This window comes from Colius striatus, chromosome 17 (genome assembly GCF_028858725.1).
Source record: "Colius striatus isolate bColStr4 chromosome 17, bColStr4.1.hap1, whole genome shotgun sequence".
Lineage (NCBI taxonomy): Eukaryota > Metazoa > Chordata > Aves > Coliiformes > Coliidae > Colius > Colius striatus.
This window is the reverse complement of record NC_084775.1, coordinates 7,801,921-7,819,369: the sequence shown is the minus strand read 5'-3', so window position 1 is coordinate 7,819,369 and position 17,449 is coordinate 7,801,921. Positions and strand designations below refer to the sequence as shown.

General features: G+C 48.9%; 1 protein-coding gene across 2 annotated transcripts; it reads left to right on the top strand.

Annotated features, from left to right (window-relative positions):
* The first annotated feature begins 3,637 nt into the window (after nt 1-3,637).
* YDJC (YdjC chitooligosaccharide deacetylase homolog) lies at nt 3,638-16,786 on the top strand. 2 transcript variants are annotated; one of them, XM_062010206.1, is made up of 6 exons: nt 3,638-3,908; nt 4,098-4,270; nt 12,486-12,645; nt 13,395-13,494; nt 14,187-14,298; nt 15,358-16,786. In XM_062010206.1, the coding sequence occupies exons 2-6, from the start codon at nt 4,113-4,115 to the stop codon at nt 15,674-15,676; spliced, it is 849 nt and encodes a 282-aa protein (XP_061866190.1). In that variant the 5' UTR covers nt 3,638-3,908; nt 4,098-4,112; the 3' UTR covers nt 15,677-16,786. The 2 variants fall into 2 exon arrangements, with proteins under 2 accessions (XP_061866190.1, XP_061866189.1); XM_062010205.1 differs by having other exon boundaries at nt 14,121-14,298.
* Nucleotides 16,787-17,449: the final 663 nt, after the last annotated feature.

The window sequence follows — 17,449 nt, the reverse complement described above, 5'->3', positions numbered from 1 at the left end:
TCAGTGCATTTAGTGCCATTTACATGGTGCTCCCTACAATGCTTTTCAGTTCCCACTTTAGAAATGTAATTGGGTTAGAACGGTTGCCAACAAAGAACCCCATCAATGCCAAAAACCCGTGGCAATTAACAGCCACCTCCTTGCTACAGGGCCCACTATTGTTTCTAGGAGACTGCTGTAAGTTACAGGTAAAATTGCCTGAGAAATGATGTGATGGTGCACATGGGGAATGGAAACATCAGCTTTTTCGATGGGAAGCTCATTACGATTCTTGTTTATGCACGGGAACAAAATGACAGTGCTGTAAAAGGGGAGATGTAAAATGTAACTAGAATGCCTTCTGCCTTCAGTCACTTAACCCTGCAGTCCCTGTGCACACTGAGTTTTGAAAATGCTTACCTTTTCCACTCAGGTGCACCTCTAGGTATAACCCATCCCTCTGTGAAGAACAGGTTTTGGTGGATTTGGCAGTGCTAAATGCTTTTAGCTCACAGAGAACTTGGTGGCACAAGGAAACTTCAGAGGGCATAGTCTGGCTCAAAGCAACCTATAGCAAAGGATTTTCCTTCTTTTTATATTGGCTTTTAGTTAAATATACTTTAAGCTTTCTGTTTGCTTTGGATGACAAAAGCAGTGACTAAACTCCTGGGCTTGATCTACACCTCAAAAAGCACTGGTGCATCTTTGGGTACAAGACAGCCCTGGATTTACGGAGAACACTGGACCCTTTCTCAGGCTGTCATTAACCTTGGGCAAAACAGATAGGGCACAGTTCTGAAGATAGTAGTACCTGACAGAAAAATAAGTCTACATGAGCTCTTCCATTGTCTTTGCATCTGATCCTGTCTCCAATGTCAATAAAGATGAACTGCACTTAAGGGAGTAAAAGCAAGGAATCAGGCCTGTACACATTCTGTGGTTCTCTCTGTCTCCTTCCGTCACCCCACACTGCTGAACTGCTAGTTACAAACCTCACTTCAGGTCAAACATTTGTATCCATTGGCACATCTTACAACAGAGCTCTTCTAACTATGACCCCTAAGCATTACACAAATAGAGAACAGCAGCAGTAACAATAAAATGCTGTCACTCAGGGAGAAATTGAAATGACAAAAACGATGGCTTACCAGACATTTATAAAATGACACTGTTCTTATCACTCAGCCCAAGTTTTTTAAGGACTAGAGACCTTAAGTCAGCTATTCAGGTTTTGGCACTCAGTGGATATAACGTCAGAATAACCTGAGTAAGCAAACAGGCAGAAGACAACGGATAAGGAAAAAGTTAACATGCACATGTTAGCGTTAAAGAATTTTTGCTTTAAAGGAGAGGACAAGTAAGTGGACTAACCACAGGATTTTGGTGAGTTTAGCCAGCATTAGGCAGTTTTGAAACAATTTGGAGCAATGCTCTTCACAGCTTTTGTCTCGGGTAACAGCACTTTACTGCAGTGCTGGGATTGCTGCCCTCAACCTCCACACCAACCCCTCGTTCCTTAGATACATTACAGAGAAACCACACAATCAGCTTATTTTGGGCACCGTGGCTTTGCCGAGACCGTTTTGAAGATGTTTTTCTGCTCAGCCCCACGAATTATAGCCAAAACTTCACTGTCTGCTGACACCAGGCTCCCTCCCTCGGCCTCTCCTCAGGCCGATTCCGCAGGCCTCCTGCTCGCAGGTGTCTACACCACACGATCCGGCGCTTTTAAACGCTTTTAACCTTCTGCTTGCAATTCTCATCCAAATGCCGCTTGTATGGAACAACAGGGGAGGACAGGGAATCGCGTGTGTGACGGAGGAATCTCGGAAGCCTGTTATCGCTGACACCCGCGCCCAGCCGGCGGGGACGCTCTCACCGTTAGAGCACCGCCCAACAGCTGTGAGGGGGCGTGGAGGGGCGCCCGCAGCCCTCGGCCCGCTCCTCACCGCCACGGCCAGCGGGGACAGCCCCCAGCGCACGAAATGGCGCCGCGTGGCCGGCCGCCCCCTTCCCGAGGCATGCCGGGAGCTGTAGTCGGGCGGCCGGCGCCTCACAGCAGCGCCCGCGGCCCCGGCCCCGCGGCACACGGCTGCCCTGCAAGAGCGAAGAACCACCCGGGGCCAGTCGTGTCTGCGTGTCATGCCACCTGGGCCCCTGCGGTCCACCGCCGCTCAGAGTCACTGCACTGCATTCAGGTTCAGCTCAGGTGCGGAAGTGACAGCGAAGGGACACGTGCCCTACAGCACTCCCGCATCCTGCCCCAGCCGTTGCAAAAGCACACCCGTCTTTGTTAGCCCACAGGACTTTGCCCTATCCATGAGTTAAGCAGCAGGATGATCGGTCTATTCCCACAGAAACAACCTTTGAAGCCTTTTCCAACCTGTTCCACTCCAACTGCTTTTTCAAGTAGCCCGTGCTTGGCCTGACAGCTGTCCCTTCTCTTCCCCAGCCCTCTTATCTCCACACTGGCATAGGTTCAGACATGGAAATCACCAACATCCGTGCAAGGGTCCTAGTCCTAACCTTCTTCCCGGGACAGGCAGGTTAACAGCAACCACCATGGCAGCTACCCTGAATCCATGGACACGTCACCCCAGCACTTTTGCACTCTCTCCGTGCCCCAAACATCAGTCAGTTGTTTCTCCTGCAATAGCAGGTGTAGGTGAGTGTTTTGGGATAACATTAGAGACCAAGAAGGGACGTGTTCTGCTTTATAAAGCTTCATCTTCTCCTGCTGCAGGAGAAAACCCCAGGCCAACAGTATCTCCCACTCAACATTTCCAAGCTACTCAGTGCTTTCACTTTCATTCTGGTAGTTAAGAATAAATAAGGATATGTTTAAATAAGAATTTAAACATACGAAAAAACTCTTTCACTGTGAGGGTGATGGAGAAGTGGCACAGGCTGCCCAGAGGGGTTGTGGAGTCTCCTTCCTTGGAGGTCTTCAAGACCCGCCTGGACATGTTCCTATGCGACCTGATCTAGGTGACCCTGCTTCTGCAGGTGAGTTCGAGTAGATGATCTGTAAAGGTCCCTTCCAACCCTACCATTATGATTCTAAGAATATCTTTTCAGCAGAAAGAAAAACCCACAGTTCAATGCCAGGGCAAACAGGCTTTTACATGCAGTCTGCTGGAGAATTGCCTTACATCCAGCACTGAACGGCAGCATGTTAGAAGTTGCCCTTCGTAGAGCTCGCTTCTGTCCTCCCTACCCTTGCCCATCCCACGAATGGACTGAGCCCACGCAGGCTCTACGCTGCCAGCAAACCAAGGCGGGGCACACAGGCAAGTGGCCACTATGGAAATCATGGATTGAGAGAACGAATATTATATACTCATGGCGTTGCTGGGATGAGTAATTTTGGCCCGATGCACCAAAGAGCTGGAACTGAGCTTCCCGTCGCACTCGGCGCTGCCGGCGCGGTCTCCTCGCGGCAGTGGGGAGCAGCACAAGCCCGCCCGGCCCCCGCCCGCTGGCAGCCGGGCCGTGCTGGGCTCTGCGGCGGGGGAGCTGCCGGCCCGGGGGCGGGGGACGCGCGGCGCGGGCAGAGCAGCCGCCGGTGGCGGGCGGAGCGGCGGAACGCACCGCCCCGGCGGGGGAGGGGGCTGCGGCGGCCCGAGCCGCGCACCCGAGGCCGCCGCGTTCCGGCTCTGCACGGGCACGCGGGGCTGATGGGGCCGGGGGTCGGTGACCGGAGGGCGTCACGGCCGCGCCGCTGCCTCTGGCGCTTCGCTCCGCCGCCGTTGCGCCGGGTACCGCGGGCGAGGGCGTGCGGAGGGGAACGGAATTTGAACCCGTGACGCACCGTCAGCCGATTGAATCAGCCCGCGCAGCGCCCGACCTTTGGCAGGCTGCTCATCCGCAGCCGCAGCGGGTGCAGCGGGGCCGTGGCTCCCGCGGAGCGCGCCGGCAGGAGCGGGCAGGTGCGGGGCGGCCGCGCGCAGACACGCACCGTGCGCGCTGCGGGACAGCGGCGGCATGGGGGGCAGGAGGAGCGCGTCAGGGGCTGAGTCACCGTTGGGTTTCCCTCCCGCCCCGAGCGTGTGTTTTCCTGGCTCATGCAGAGTGCCGATTGTTCCGATTCTCTCTCCTTGACTTTTTATTCTTGCTAGGGATGACCTCTAAGGATGCTTCAGGTGAAGCTGATCGTAACTGGAGATGACTTTGGCTATTGTCCTCGGAGAAACCAAGGCATCGTGGACTGTTTCCTGGCTGGTGCCGTATCTAACGTGTCCCTTCTAGTCAACGGAAGTGCTGCAGCAGATGCAGCCAAGCTGGCAAGGAGGTAAGCTACTTTCTTTAGCTCCTTTGTGGACAGCCTTCCACAGGCTATCCACTGAAAGCCAAGCCTGTTTTGGAGCCACAGCCACGGTGTCACAGCCCGGGCTGGCATAAGAAAACTGGATTCAAAGCACATAGTAAACTAAGACTCTTCCTAGTGACTTGTCAAACTCTACCCATAGTGGCTCTTGCTCTGGTATTAGACACTGCACTCTATACCCTGTTTGCCTGGGGATGGAAAGCCACTTCCACAATTTGACTAATACAGTTTGGGTTTGGTAGACTTTCTTTTCCCACACTTCTAAAAGATGCACCACCAGAATGAAAGGCCAAACTGTATACCTGGCCCTGCTACCACTAAAACTCTTAGGGCATAAACACACAGATCCTTAGATCTCATTTAATTTGGTGCACACAGGGTCAGCCAGGTTCATTGCAGAATCAGGGAAAGGGCTGTAAGGGCTGAATTATAAACTGGGCAGTGGAAAACTTGTTTTTTTCCACTCCAGAAACCTTGTTCAAAAAAGCAGCATCTTAATATTTTTGGTAATTCTAGGCTTGATAAATCCATTTGTAAAACTGCACACATAGAGAGACAATACCTTGTACCTTCATTTCTTCATGAACGTTTCAGAGGCTGCTGGCACAGCTGGCTCTGTAGCAAATCAGATGCTCTGTGTCATTCTCACGGACTAGCCCAGCAAATCCTTCAGTAGGAAGCATTACTTGTATTTAGAAGGCAAACCCCAACTAATGCTTCAGCTTCCAAGTGGGCAGGTGCTTGGAAGCAGGAGGATGTCCTGAAAGAGAGAACAGCAGGACTGAGAAACAAATTAGCAAAGCAGAAAAATGCTGATACTGTAAGAACCGATATCTTCTGCTTCAAATACAGCTGCTGCAGGGCACTGGTTCATGAGAGTCGTGTCATCCTTGTTCTCTTTGAGCAACTCTTCCCCAATTTGGCTGTGGTTTTAGGGGTACTCAGAAATTGCTTTTAACTTGTTGGGTAGTACAGGAAAGACAAGGTGTGGTGTTAGTGGCAAACTGGTTAAAAAGGTTAGGGATTACACACACACACAAAGGAGCTGTTGAGATGCTTAAAACCCTGTTAATAAATGAAACAAAAGAAATGTAAAACATGGAGATAAAGCCAGCACTTCTGTCAGACTCAGAGGCACCATGAAGCTGTTTAAGCCCCGATGCTGTGGTAATGTTGTCAGCTATTTTAGCCACAGTCTTTAGTAGGCTTTTAAATATAGAATCCACCTGGCCTCATTTCCATATCCAGAAAGCAAGCCACTTAATCAGAGGTTTAAAACGCATCTTTGAATCCAGGTCATGACACTTGTGCTGACAGCTAATGTGGGTGTGCAAAGTCAGACTGGAGGGCAGGTGGCAGCAGAAGCTGCAACCTGCTGCTACAGTTTGTTTCTTTTGAGGGTCAATTTGGAACTGTAAACGTAAATGAAACAGCTTTAACCCTGTTTCTGAGAACATAATCAGGATCACTTTAGGAACATCTGTCAGCACTGAAGATCAACAGCCCTGGTTCTGCAATTCCTCATCTGTGTAACTGCAGCTGTAGTCAGCCCTGCCCACACATGGGGGAAGCATTTGCAGGTTTGGGGAAAGGGGCTGGCCATGCTCCCATGCAAGCCCTGCTTCAGGTGCTGCTCATACATGTGCACTTGATACCTGTGCATGCAAACAAACTTGTGTCACCAAGATATCTTTTCCTCTGTTGTGAAGATTCATACCAACTGTTTTTAGACACAGATGTCTAATTGATCACACTACTACAAATGTCACTGATGCTCTTCATCTTGTGGTGCAAAACTGGGAAGGTATTACTGTTGCTTGACTGCCTTGCTACTATTATTCCTTCTTCCTCCTGCTTGGTGGTGTCTCTTACCCCACTGAGAATACTGAGGCTTTGCAAACTTTCCTTTAGTGGGATGAAACTCTGTCCTGTTTTTTCTCCTGGTGCTTGTCTTCCTCCACAGACACCCAGCTGAGCAAGTACTGTGTATAGACACTTAACTGCATAGCAGACACTTCGGCCTTGACCAGTGATGTAAGCAGGGAGACTGGATCTGTCACCACCTGAAGGAAGAGGCTTGAAACAAGTAACTTGTTCTCTCCTGTGGTGCATTCCAGTGTTGTGAGATTTGGTCTTTTGCACATTTGGTGCTGGGACTGTCAGGGTGCTGGACTCTTCCTATGGCTCTATGTGGAGACTGTCTGATGGCTCCTGATTGAAGTGTCTGTGACACAGTTGCTCCTTGCTGCAGGTCTGAATCTGTCCTCACCTGGTTTTCAGTTAATTGGACATAGACAAAGCCCTTTAACAGCTTTGTGTTAGTAACAGGATGACTTTTTTTGCAGGATAGTCCTTCATAAACACCTCATGCTGCCCTGCAATGTTAGGAGTCAGCATCCTTAATTTTACCAGTAATCCTGTAGGTTTCTGGGTATCCCATCTGTGGTTCTGTGTTTTCATTAGAAGCCTTGGCAGAAATGTGATAGGAGTCAGCAGACCATTGTACCAGCTCTAACACAAATTAAATGCAAAACAGCAGTATATAATCCATCTTCCCTACCATCTAGATTCTGGGGTTTGGCCTTTTCTTATTCATTGTCACATCTGGGCTAAAAGAAGGGACTGGCTTGATTCAGGTGAAAGAGAAGTTTCATCAGAGGCTTGATTCACTATCAAAGGACAAACCTATTGATAGCAACTGCTGCAGCAGAACATAACAGAACAGCAGGCAGGAAAACAGACTTCTCTTGTGAATTTTTGGCAGTAACTCAAACCTTTTCTCTTTATGGGGCATAGACTGACTGATGTCCTGGTTATCCACATACTATAATCTTCATTTTCTACTTATGAAGCCCTGTCTTGAAATCACACAGTCTTCCTGGTGACTATTCCAGAGCTTTTCCCAGAGACTAGAAGGGTTATTTAATTACCTGAAGTGAATAGATGCCTTAATTTTCCCTGAGAATTATGGAAATAAATATGGAAATAGCAGAAAGAAACTTGCTGCCATATTTCACTCCCCTTTTATAAACCAGCCCCATTGTGACTGAGTATTAGGATCCTTTTCCAGATAATTATATCAAATACTTGAGAAGAGTGACACATTTTAGAACATAACCTCAGTCTTCCTGGGATTTTTTTCAGTGTAAGTGCTGAACATCAGCTACACAAAAGCTAAAAGCCTCACAACATCTGGGTACATTTAACAGAAGAATCTAACCAAACCACATTTAATTGCTGTCTATGTTTTCACTTCCTTTCCCATCAACACGAATTGCAAAATGTGTGTGTAAACTGTGACTTAATTCTGACCCTTCCCAGTCAACATCTAAGTCTCTCATGCTTTCTCATCACCCTTTTATCTGACTGTTAATCACACAGCAGACAGTTCCAACTGTGTTTGGATTAGGGGTGGGGCCCAATCCGAGGCTTTAAACTGGAATCCCAGATCATATTAACTTTACTGGGCACAGCACTTTTTGCTGATGCAAGGACATGGACACAGGAGCTTCAATAGCTATAAAGATGTAATTAAAAGGAAAGTCACGTCCCTGAGCTATGTTACAGTACCAGTTCTGAACACTGCAGAGGCTTTGAGGTGTGTTCTTGCAGCAGAAGTCCTTGGCAGTAATGGAGCAAGACAAGATGCTATTTGATGAAAGACAGATCTTACAATTTGCCAAAGGGTGAAAGTGGAGGGGGAAAATAAAAGTATGCAAATGCCAACATGAAGAAACTAAAAGGTGTACCTTTTGGCACAAGCAGGATAGCTGGGTACAGATAGTTACATGAGGCTCGTCATTGTGTCACACTTGGGCTGAAAACATGATGAAGCAGTAATTTCCTGGGTAAGGATACAAACAGGATGTTAAAGGTGGGATCTGTTTACCTATCAAGGAAAAGGGTAGGTGCTATGCTTAGGGCAGACCATGCAGCCTTCTGCAAGACAACGGACTGTGCTTGAGGAATCATTCACACAGCCACTGCAACTGCTTCTGGGATCGCAGGAATGGCACAGAGTCCATGCCATGGCCAGGCAGGGCCCAGGGCTCTGTCACTCATCCTGGAGGCTCAGAAATGTTGCAAAGCTAGTGGGCACTTAAAATGAAAAACCCAAACAGACTCGGTATAGTAACAATCTTCAGGTGCCTTTTTACTGCTAGGGCTATGAATGAACAGGGATTGCTACCCAAAGCCCATTGCCTCAGAAGACATCTATTGCAAAACAACCAACTACCTGAAAATGAAGCAGTTTAGCCGATTGCATTTCTTCTCTGTTTGATAACTGGGCTGGGTTTGCTGACTCAGAAATCTGTCCAGACTGAGTTCCTTGTTGCCCTTTGTAGTATTTGATGTAAGGGTAACAGACAACTTTCTCTCAGTGGTAATAGCTCACTAATGGACTTAGTGGCTGCAGAAGCCACTAAGAGGTCTGAACGTCTTCTCAACAAGCTCACAGCCAGCCCAGGCTAATGCTCCTTATGCTATAGGGACACCCACTCGTAGATACTGTCCTTTGGCTTTATCCAGAGCGAGCTGAGCCCTTGTGCTCAATCCTGCTTTGTGGCAGGGCATTCTCCAGGGCAGTGGGACAGACTTGCAAAGACACAGACAGGGGTTTCTCCAAACAGGCTGTGGAAGGGCTACTGCTGCTTAAAACAACCACCAAAACGAGTTTAGAGACCCTGAGCAAATACCTCAGCATTGCTTTTTTTTTTTTTTGGCAGTGGCAGCACTTACTGCAGTGCTTTTATTGCAGAAAATAAACTGTTGCTTGAAGCCCAATGCAGATGATTTTATTTTGAACCTTGGGTGGAGCAGTTACCAGTTAGCCCTGTCTGGCAATGACCAGCAAGACTCACCCTCTCCCAGCTATAAAGCATGGGGGCAGAGGAGTGGGTACAAGGCCAAACCCACAACAGCTGAGCTCTGTTCCCAGTATGGCATCACATGCTATATAAGCTACTTGAGTTCCTGGTCTCTTCTTCAGTATTTCAGGCAATAAAATAGCAGATTATTTACAGTCTTTGAAAATATGTGGGGAACTATAAAGTACGTTTACATAGCAGAAACAATCATCAGCCTTCTGAAAGAAGGGGCCCTTCTAGGATATTCCTGTAACTTGACTTTCCCCCCTGACTTCTGTACAATTCAGAACACCTTGGCATTGCTCCTTGGTCCTGGAAACTCTCTTTAAGTGGTGGGAGGCACTTGGGAGCGAGAGTTAATCCAATGTGTGTAGTAGGGGAAAAAGTAGTTTGTCTTAAAGGCCAAGCCTCTGGTAAGGACAGAGCATGACTGGAGCTCTGTCTCTCAGACTACAGCCCAACTAATTACTGTAAAGCTTTTAAGTTTTGCTCATGTTTTTATCTCATTGAAAGTAGGACTTCAGATACTTGTGCAGTGTCAGGACTGTTAGGAGTGACCATCAGGCAGCAGGACATTTGGTACTGAATAGTAGCATCGTCAGACTCATTGCATCCAGAGGAAACACACATCTTCAGGGACAGGAAGATGCTAGCTAGCAGCAGAGCCCTGCTGTGCCTGCTGCTTTGTCCTCCTTCCCATATCCTTACAGCTTTCCTAGTGTGCCTGCTTCTGTGCATCTCCTACAGATGAATATTTCTGGAGAAGTTTCCCATGTGCTGCATTTTGAGTGCTGGTCTCAGTCCGTGTCCCGGAGCTGTCACACGCTCACAGTTCCTGTTCAGATGCCTCAGCATGGACAGCCTGCCAGACCAGCCAGGAATAACTCTAAGAGAAAACTATTAAGATATTCATCTGGTGTTAGCCAAAGCCCTGAAACATGCCCTGATGTTACAGTCAGAGTCTCCTGTCAGGACTAGAACAAGGCTGCTCTCTCTGCACTTCCACATTCTGTGCATTCCGCAGCTCTGGGGCCAGGGCAGCGGGTGGGGGGAGCGGCTGTAAAGCCCCTCGGGGCAGCGCTCGGCTCCTCTGTGTCCCACACCTGTCCCTGGATTGGCCTTTTCCTGGAAATCCCTTCCCTCCCAGCCTCTGAGCCTTGCACAGTTGGAGGCAGTTCATTCCATGCTCCTGGGAGGCCACACTGAGAGGCTCAGCTGTTCATTTCTCGCTCTCCCACAACACATGAGAAGGCGAGTGCTCAACAAAGAAAGTCTTCCATCTGCTGATTCTTGGTAAGATATGAATCCTTTTCCTTGCAGACAGCAGTGGCTGTGGTACAAGTAATGCTGTCAGCTGATGCAGTCAGAGCTTCCCAGTGACACAATAAAGGATCTGAGGTGGACTTTTGAAGAAAAAACAAAACAAAACAAAACGAGAGGCTCCCCCTCTGCCTTTGGGCTCATGCAGGTCAGAGGACAGAGGGGAAGCCCTCCTGCCACAGCACTCCTTCTGCACTGCAGCTGCCTCCTGCCCTGTCCAGCTGCCTGCTTTAGGGCCCCCACTCCCAATAAGAGCATCTTCCAGTTCTTGTATTAGCAAGGAGTTAGTGTGCATGTCATGTGCTCAGGCCCCACCTATGAAAATGAGATGAATATTTATTATCAATGATACAATTAGGCCCTGCTGCAGAGAAACCAACACATCAGAAAAGCCAGAGACCTTTTTCTCCACAAACCGTTTTGCTCCATTTAAGCAAACATTCAAGCTCCCTAATCAAACAGTGAGCTGGAAAGACATGGACTCGTTTTGTTTCTCAGAGCTGTCCATAACTTGACTCCTAACATTTATGTCTTTGCAAAGGAGCAGGTTTCTAGCAACAGACTGTACCATCTGCCTGGAGCATGAGACATAGAGGAGCCAGGAAAAACAGACTTTCAGTTCTGCAAGGGCCAAAGCCTTAGGACCTGAAGGAGCTAAATGACTCTGACTTGATCCAATCCACCCAAAATCCTCCTGTGTCCCGTGACTTGGTCCTTCACTAGTCAGCCTCAGGACAGAAGACAGAAGGAGAAGATCTAGGGTTTTTTGTGCTTTGCTTAAATGCAGATTACTTTTGTTTTCCTCCTTGTGGTACAAGGGATGTAGCAGGGATGGACCATGCCTGATTTTAGCAGCTCCACGCAGAAGTTCCAGGAAGGATTTAAAGCATCACAAACTTGTTGCCTTGAAGTTCAGTCTGCACCATGGACTCAGGCTGGGCAGCATGGAAGAAACATTGCAGTTCTGTCATTCACTTACTGAGACAGCCAGAGGCCAGGGGTTGTCTTGGAAAAAGTATTGAGGCATCATTTTGGCCACTGAGTCCAGAAGTGCTAATGAAACTCAGTACAAATCTGAGCACTCACAGGTCCTGCTTTTGTTGTAGAAGAACATAGCACAATCCAAGAAGGAAACACCAGCACTCTGCAAAGCCCTGTGGCCAAGAGGAGCTCTGCTGATAATTCCTTTTCCTTCACTTTCCCTTTCCTACATTTTCTACAATTTTACAGCATTTAATGTTGCAGAGTGCAACTAGTTAATAAATTTCATCCTCGTGGTTCCTTAGGAAAGTCTGACACTGCTGAGCTCCCTGCAGTAATCCTGGGGCTGTGCCAGAGGGATGCTACTTTGCACAGCTTTGCCTTGTCACTCAGTGAATGATGATCAGTAGAAACTTGGCCACTGTGGGCAATTTCAGCTGCAGCCCTTGGACTAAGAAACCCTTAAACTCAGTATTTACACTTGTAGCCTGTGATATTGCTGTAACAGCTGCCTTGGGCACTGTTTATATATGACTGGATTTCTACTTCAGTGCAGCTTCAGAAGTTGTCAAGTACAACTCAAATATCTATAAATGTAGCACCTTTAATAGGGTGACCAGCTCCAGGGAATAGCTACCAAGGGCTCATGAAGTGCTTTAGAAATGGGTTGCAAGGTCCAGGCTTTTGTGTGGGTTGCAAGGTCCAGGCTTTTGTGTGAGTCACCAGTTACTACAGGGCAATTACAGCATTTAACATAGTCACAGCACTTAATGCAATTCCAGCACGGAGCCTAAGATACCCTGAGGCTCCCTCTCCACAGGAGTCAGGGTGGGAGTTGGGGGAGTCTCAGGGGCTGTCCCATGTCAGACTGCAGAGAGTTCATATCTGGAGATACTCCAGTGAGTAGGATGCCACTTCTTAGCTCAGTCTAGACCTTTCACTGAAATCTCGCCCTTTGGCTAAAGGAGGGAGAGGTGCAAAGCTGAACAGGTATTTCATTCCTGTTACAGATACAACATCCCAATAGGCCTGCATGCCAACCTCTCCGAGGGCTCTCCTGTATGTGAGGTGCTCAAGACAAACTCTTCTCTGCTCAACCAAGATGGATTCTTCCATGGAAAAATGGGATTCAGAACAGCTCTATCAAAAGGTCTCCTGAATATGTCAGAGGTAGGAGAAAGCCACATACAACCATTCAACTTGCTTTCCTGATACAGATCAGCCTGCACTTATCCCAGCACGTAACAGCTGAAGATCTTGCCTAGGTCCCAGTTGTAAGCTTAGAGATTAATTCTGATTGAGTTGCCTGGGCAGCTGGAAATGGCTTTTTGGGTCCTGGGCCTAATTCTGCCAAAGGCTTTGCAGCTTTTGAGAACTCTTTCCTCCCTGCTGTAGTACCTGCATACACTAAAGTCCTGTTAGCTACTTATCTGAGGAGGCAGAAGAGGTATTGCAACAGATATTTACAAAGAACCTAGAAAGCAATAAAAGGAAAATGCCAGAGTAGTACTGAGTAGGTAGGAGGTTTTTCACCACCTTGTGAGAGGCCTTTGTTCTCTGAGGGAGGTGGCTGGTTTTGCTCTATGAGCAAGGATGGCGGCTTGGGGTGACCAAAACTGCCCATGGGATATGAGCACTCATTTCCCCTTTCATTTTAGAGAGAAATGGGCATTCAGATATCCTGTGTATTTTAGAAAATCCCAGTATCAGCACCACCCTCATAACCAGTCCATGAGGAGACCCTTGCCTAGGGGAGGTTCTGGGCAACCCAGCAGTGCTGCATGTCTGAACATGAGAGCACGTGGTGCCTCCCAGGTATAAGTCCTGGGAATGAGCCAGTGAGGTCTCCAGCAGCCCACTCACCCTCTTCTGATCTCAGCTTGGTGGCAGATCTTGCTCTGACCCTCTCTGCTGTGTAGGTGAAGCAGGAGCTAAAGGCCCAGGTGGAGCTGTTCCAGGAGCTGACAGGCCACCTCCCTCCGCACATGGATGGGCACCAGCATGTCCACGTCCTCCCAGGTAAGGAGGGAATCCTCCTCTTCCCACTGTTGGGCAGGTGAGGGTTGGGGACCCCACTCAGAGGGGACTCCCCTTGCCACAGCTCCCTGTTTGGGAATAAACCTCCGTGTAAGACCTTTGCTCTGCAGCAGCAGTTGGAATGGTCCCAGCTGGGCCCTGGGGAGACAGTCCTGCCTAACCTGGGTCTGACCAAAGTCACTGTGGTACCAAGTGAGCAAAGGTCAGCATTCCCCACTCTGGTACTCAGCTGCCTCTGGGCATCATTGCTCTTGGCAATTTGCTCCCCCAGCACATCTTTCTGTGCGGGGACTTGATGAAGAACTTGTTCCTGACAGTGAAGTCACCTCTGGTGCACCCCAGAACCAGAGCCACTAACTTGAAGGCATTGCTGGATGAAATGCTCAATGCTGAGGGGAAGACAAGGAGTCTACAGCACATGTTGACTCATGTTTCCAGTACAGAAGGGGACTCCCATCCAGATGGAGAAAACGTATCAGTAGAAGATAAGCCAAATGGGATTATATTGTCTTGAACATGGAAAGACATCTCTGTGCTAACAGCTTACAGGGGACATGATGAGCTGGTTATCTGATTCCTGACTGTAGCATCTCTGCTTTTACTCACAGAGGTCAGGCACGTGTTTGCAGAGGTGTTAGAGGAGTATGGCATTAAGTACACCCGTGTCCCCATAGAGCCAGGCCTTCATAACTGCGACTGGATCCCACCCTCCCTCATGGAATTTTATCTGGGAGTAGAAGAAGACTCCTTTAACACAGTGGATGTGTTTACAAGGCATGGAATAAGGTAAGACAGGCACTACTCACCCTCTCTTATCCAGTTCCTGATAGCATCCTTCCAGAGTCAACCACCATCTTTCTCTTTCCACTTTGGGGCTCACAGGAAGCTTTGGGTAGAGTACAAAAGTTGCTGGGGGCAGGTGGGCTCAATAAGCAGCTTTGTTTGAAGAGAGGTGACCAACTTCTCACCTGAAAGGGGCTGTTCTTGTCAGGGTCTGTTTCTCAGCTTTTCTAGTGAAGCTGCCTTAGGCTGGCACCTGGGAGTGTGGTGGAAGGCTCAAGTGCTGTAGCAACAGTGGAATTTTAGAAGCGTGATCTAAGGAAGGTTTTTGAGAAATAACTTTTCATCTCCCTGGAAGAGGGGAGAAAGGTTTTAAGTAGCAGGAAAGAGACTACTTAGAAACAAGTGTTTGTTGACAAGGAGAAGCAAGCAGCTCAGAGAGCTTGTGGTGCCCAGCAGGTGATCACTGCTCTAAGTCTTGATCAGTCTTGCCAGTGTCCTGCGTCTCAGAGGCCAAACCAAAGGAGGCTCAGCCCTTCCCCCAGTAACACTTTCCTTAAAGGCTTGAACGTATTTCCTTTTTATTTCAGTCACTTCTTTTGTTTCCACTTAGTCACAGGTTATTATCTATAGAAGGCTATTAGTCAGGTTTAATTGGCCTGGCAGCAGTAAGTTATTTTGATTGCCTGGCATTTCTTGATTTATCTCTGTTCTTCCTCTTTGTGCCAACAAAACACACCTGTAAGCTCACAGACGTCCAACAACCCTTGTGTAGTGACACAGTCCCTGGAAACAGGGTCATAATAGCAGTACGGGTACTGGGGCTGTGCTGGGACTTTCTGGGACTGAAGAACTGCTGCCTCAGTGTCCTGGTTTCGATAAGGAAGGAAAAAGCACTACTGGCTTGTTGTGGTTTTGCTTTGTTTGTAGCTGAATGTTTAAAAATATCCCCCCTTTACTAGCTTCAGATTGGAGTACATTTTGGTTCCTAACCCACTGGATGTAACAAACTCTTCTACCTACCTCGTTAGCATTGATACCACTGTTGCTTCCCCCCGGGTGCAGGTGGACGGACATCTACATAGGTCTGAGCACCATGGGCAGGAACATGTCCGTCGGGGCCATCGGCAGCGCCATCGACGCGGCTGTTGCGGAGCTGGTGTCCCGGGCTGCTGCTGCGCCGCAGAGCGGGGCCGTGAGCGTGGAGCTGATGGTACACCCTGGCTACCCCAGTGTCCCGCCCCTGGGCGGCTGCGGGGAGGGACCCGATGATTTCTCACAGTCCTGGGAGCGCCTCCATGAACTGCAGACGTTAATGAAGCCAGAGCTGCAGAGCCATTACAAAGCCAGGAACATTCAGCTATGTTCGTTCAAAGATCTTTAAGTAAACAAGCACACATATGCTTGCTCACACTCTGAGGACAGGCAGCTGCTGTCCCGAGAAGCTAAACTACCGTTATCAGTGCAACACCTCCAGGTGCAGCTGACAGGGGCTGGGAACAGCCTGGGAGTGGCACCAGGATGCCCTCAGTAGTGCAGCGCTCTGGGAGCAGCTACAGGTGCCCCAGAGCCCCTCTGAGTGTGACCACCCTCCCCTGCTTCACACCTCACCTGCCACTGCGGTGTGGGAGAGCAGCCAAGGCCCAGCCCTCACCCAGCGTGATGCTGTGAGACCAAGGAGCACCCCAAGTGTTCCAGTTTGTTCCCTTTATGGACTTAACTGCAAAGAAAAGAAACATGCTGAGGAGCAGCTGCTGCTCTGGAGCAACCAGCTGGCTGGAGGTTGCTCACGGGAGGCCTGGCAACCTGCAGCATCTGGTCTTCTGAGAGCACTCGGCCACGTCCCTTCCCCTTCACTCGCACCTGCTCATCGATGGTGAGGGCACAGGGGCACGTTACCTTGTGGTCAGAGCAGCTGGGGCACAGGTTTAGCACAGAGGTGTCTGCTGCCACATTGCATGAAGCACCTCATCCAGCAGGAACTAGGGCTCCTCCTACTTGCCTCTTGGCACTGAGCCACCGTGGGAAAGCGACACCAGTCACAGCCCTGTCACACAGTCTTTGCTTGCTTTTTTTTTGATGATTTTGCAAGAACAGCAACTGTTGACCCATCTGCCATTTCAGTAACTGCTGTGTGCTGTTGCTCACCAGCAACTGTTCCTGCACTGCCCACTGCCTCTCATGAGAACGTGGGATGGCTGTGTACCAATGGAGAGTGAGTTTTCAGGTGAAAGTCCTTGTATTTCTCCATTTTCATTCCTGTCACCAAAGCATTTGAACTTCAGCAGGCCCTAGTCTAGCACTGATGTGTTTAACTGCATTCCTGACTGTACTCCTGTCACTCCTGTGTAACTTTCACAGGGGAAAAAGACATTTTTGATTGTTTACGCTCATTTTCTGCACAAAAGTGATCTTACATCATCAGTTTGGTTAACTTTTTCTTAATACTAAAAATATCAATGTGATCATCATTCTATTACATGAAAAATAAACTCAGGCCTTTTTCTACTGTGATGCTTTTGGTTTTAGTTATAGCTGGAGAGCAAAGCAAACCCACGCACCCACCTGCGACTGCCTGCGGAGGCTGTGTCACACATAGGAACTGCCTGACCTGCCCTAGAAAACATCTGAGGAAGTTCTTGTTCTCTGCAAATCTGAAAAACAACATCAAGGATGCTTTAGAAAATATTTCTCAAGGTTCTGCCTTAAATTATTACCACAATTAGATATCTGTTTGTAAAACAACCCATCCCCTGAGCGCACGGCTGAGCTGGACGGGAGCAGCGGGGACCCGACTCTGGAGTTCGGCCCCTCGGAGCCTGAGGGCTGAGCTCCTGCCTGGTGGGGGGAAGAGTTAAAAAAGCCGAGCAGGGGGAGACCCGCAGGAAGGGCCACAGTTCCAGCACAGAGCCGGGGCTGCCATCTAGTGACTGATGGTGTTTTAATCCCGTGTAGGGCTAACCCCGACGGCAACCGCAGTCCCTGCACACGGGATCTTTGCTTTCCATGCAAGATGACCGTATTTTAATGGCCGCTTTTTAACCTCACTCTTAACACTGACACACAGAGCCCTGCCGGGGCCTGTGCCCACTACACCACGCCCCAGCTCCCCCAGCAAAGAAACAGGGAGTCTGGCAATTCTGTATTTTGCAATGGA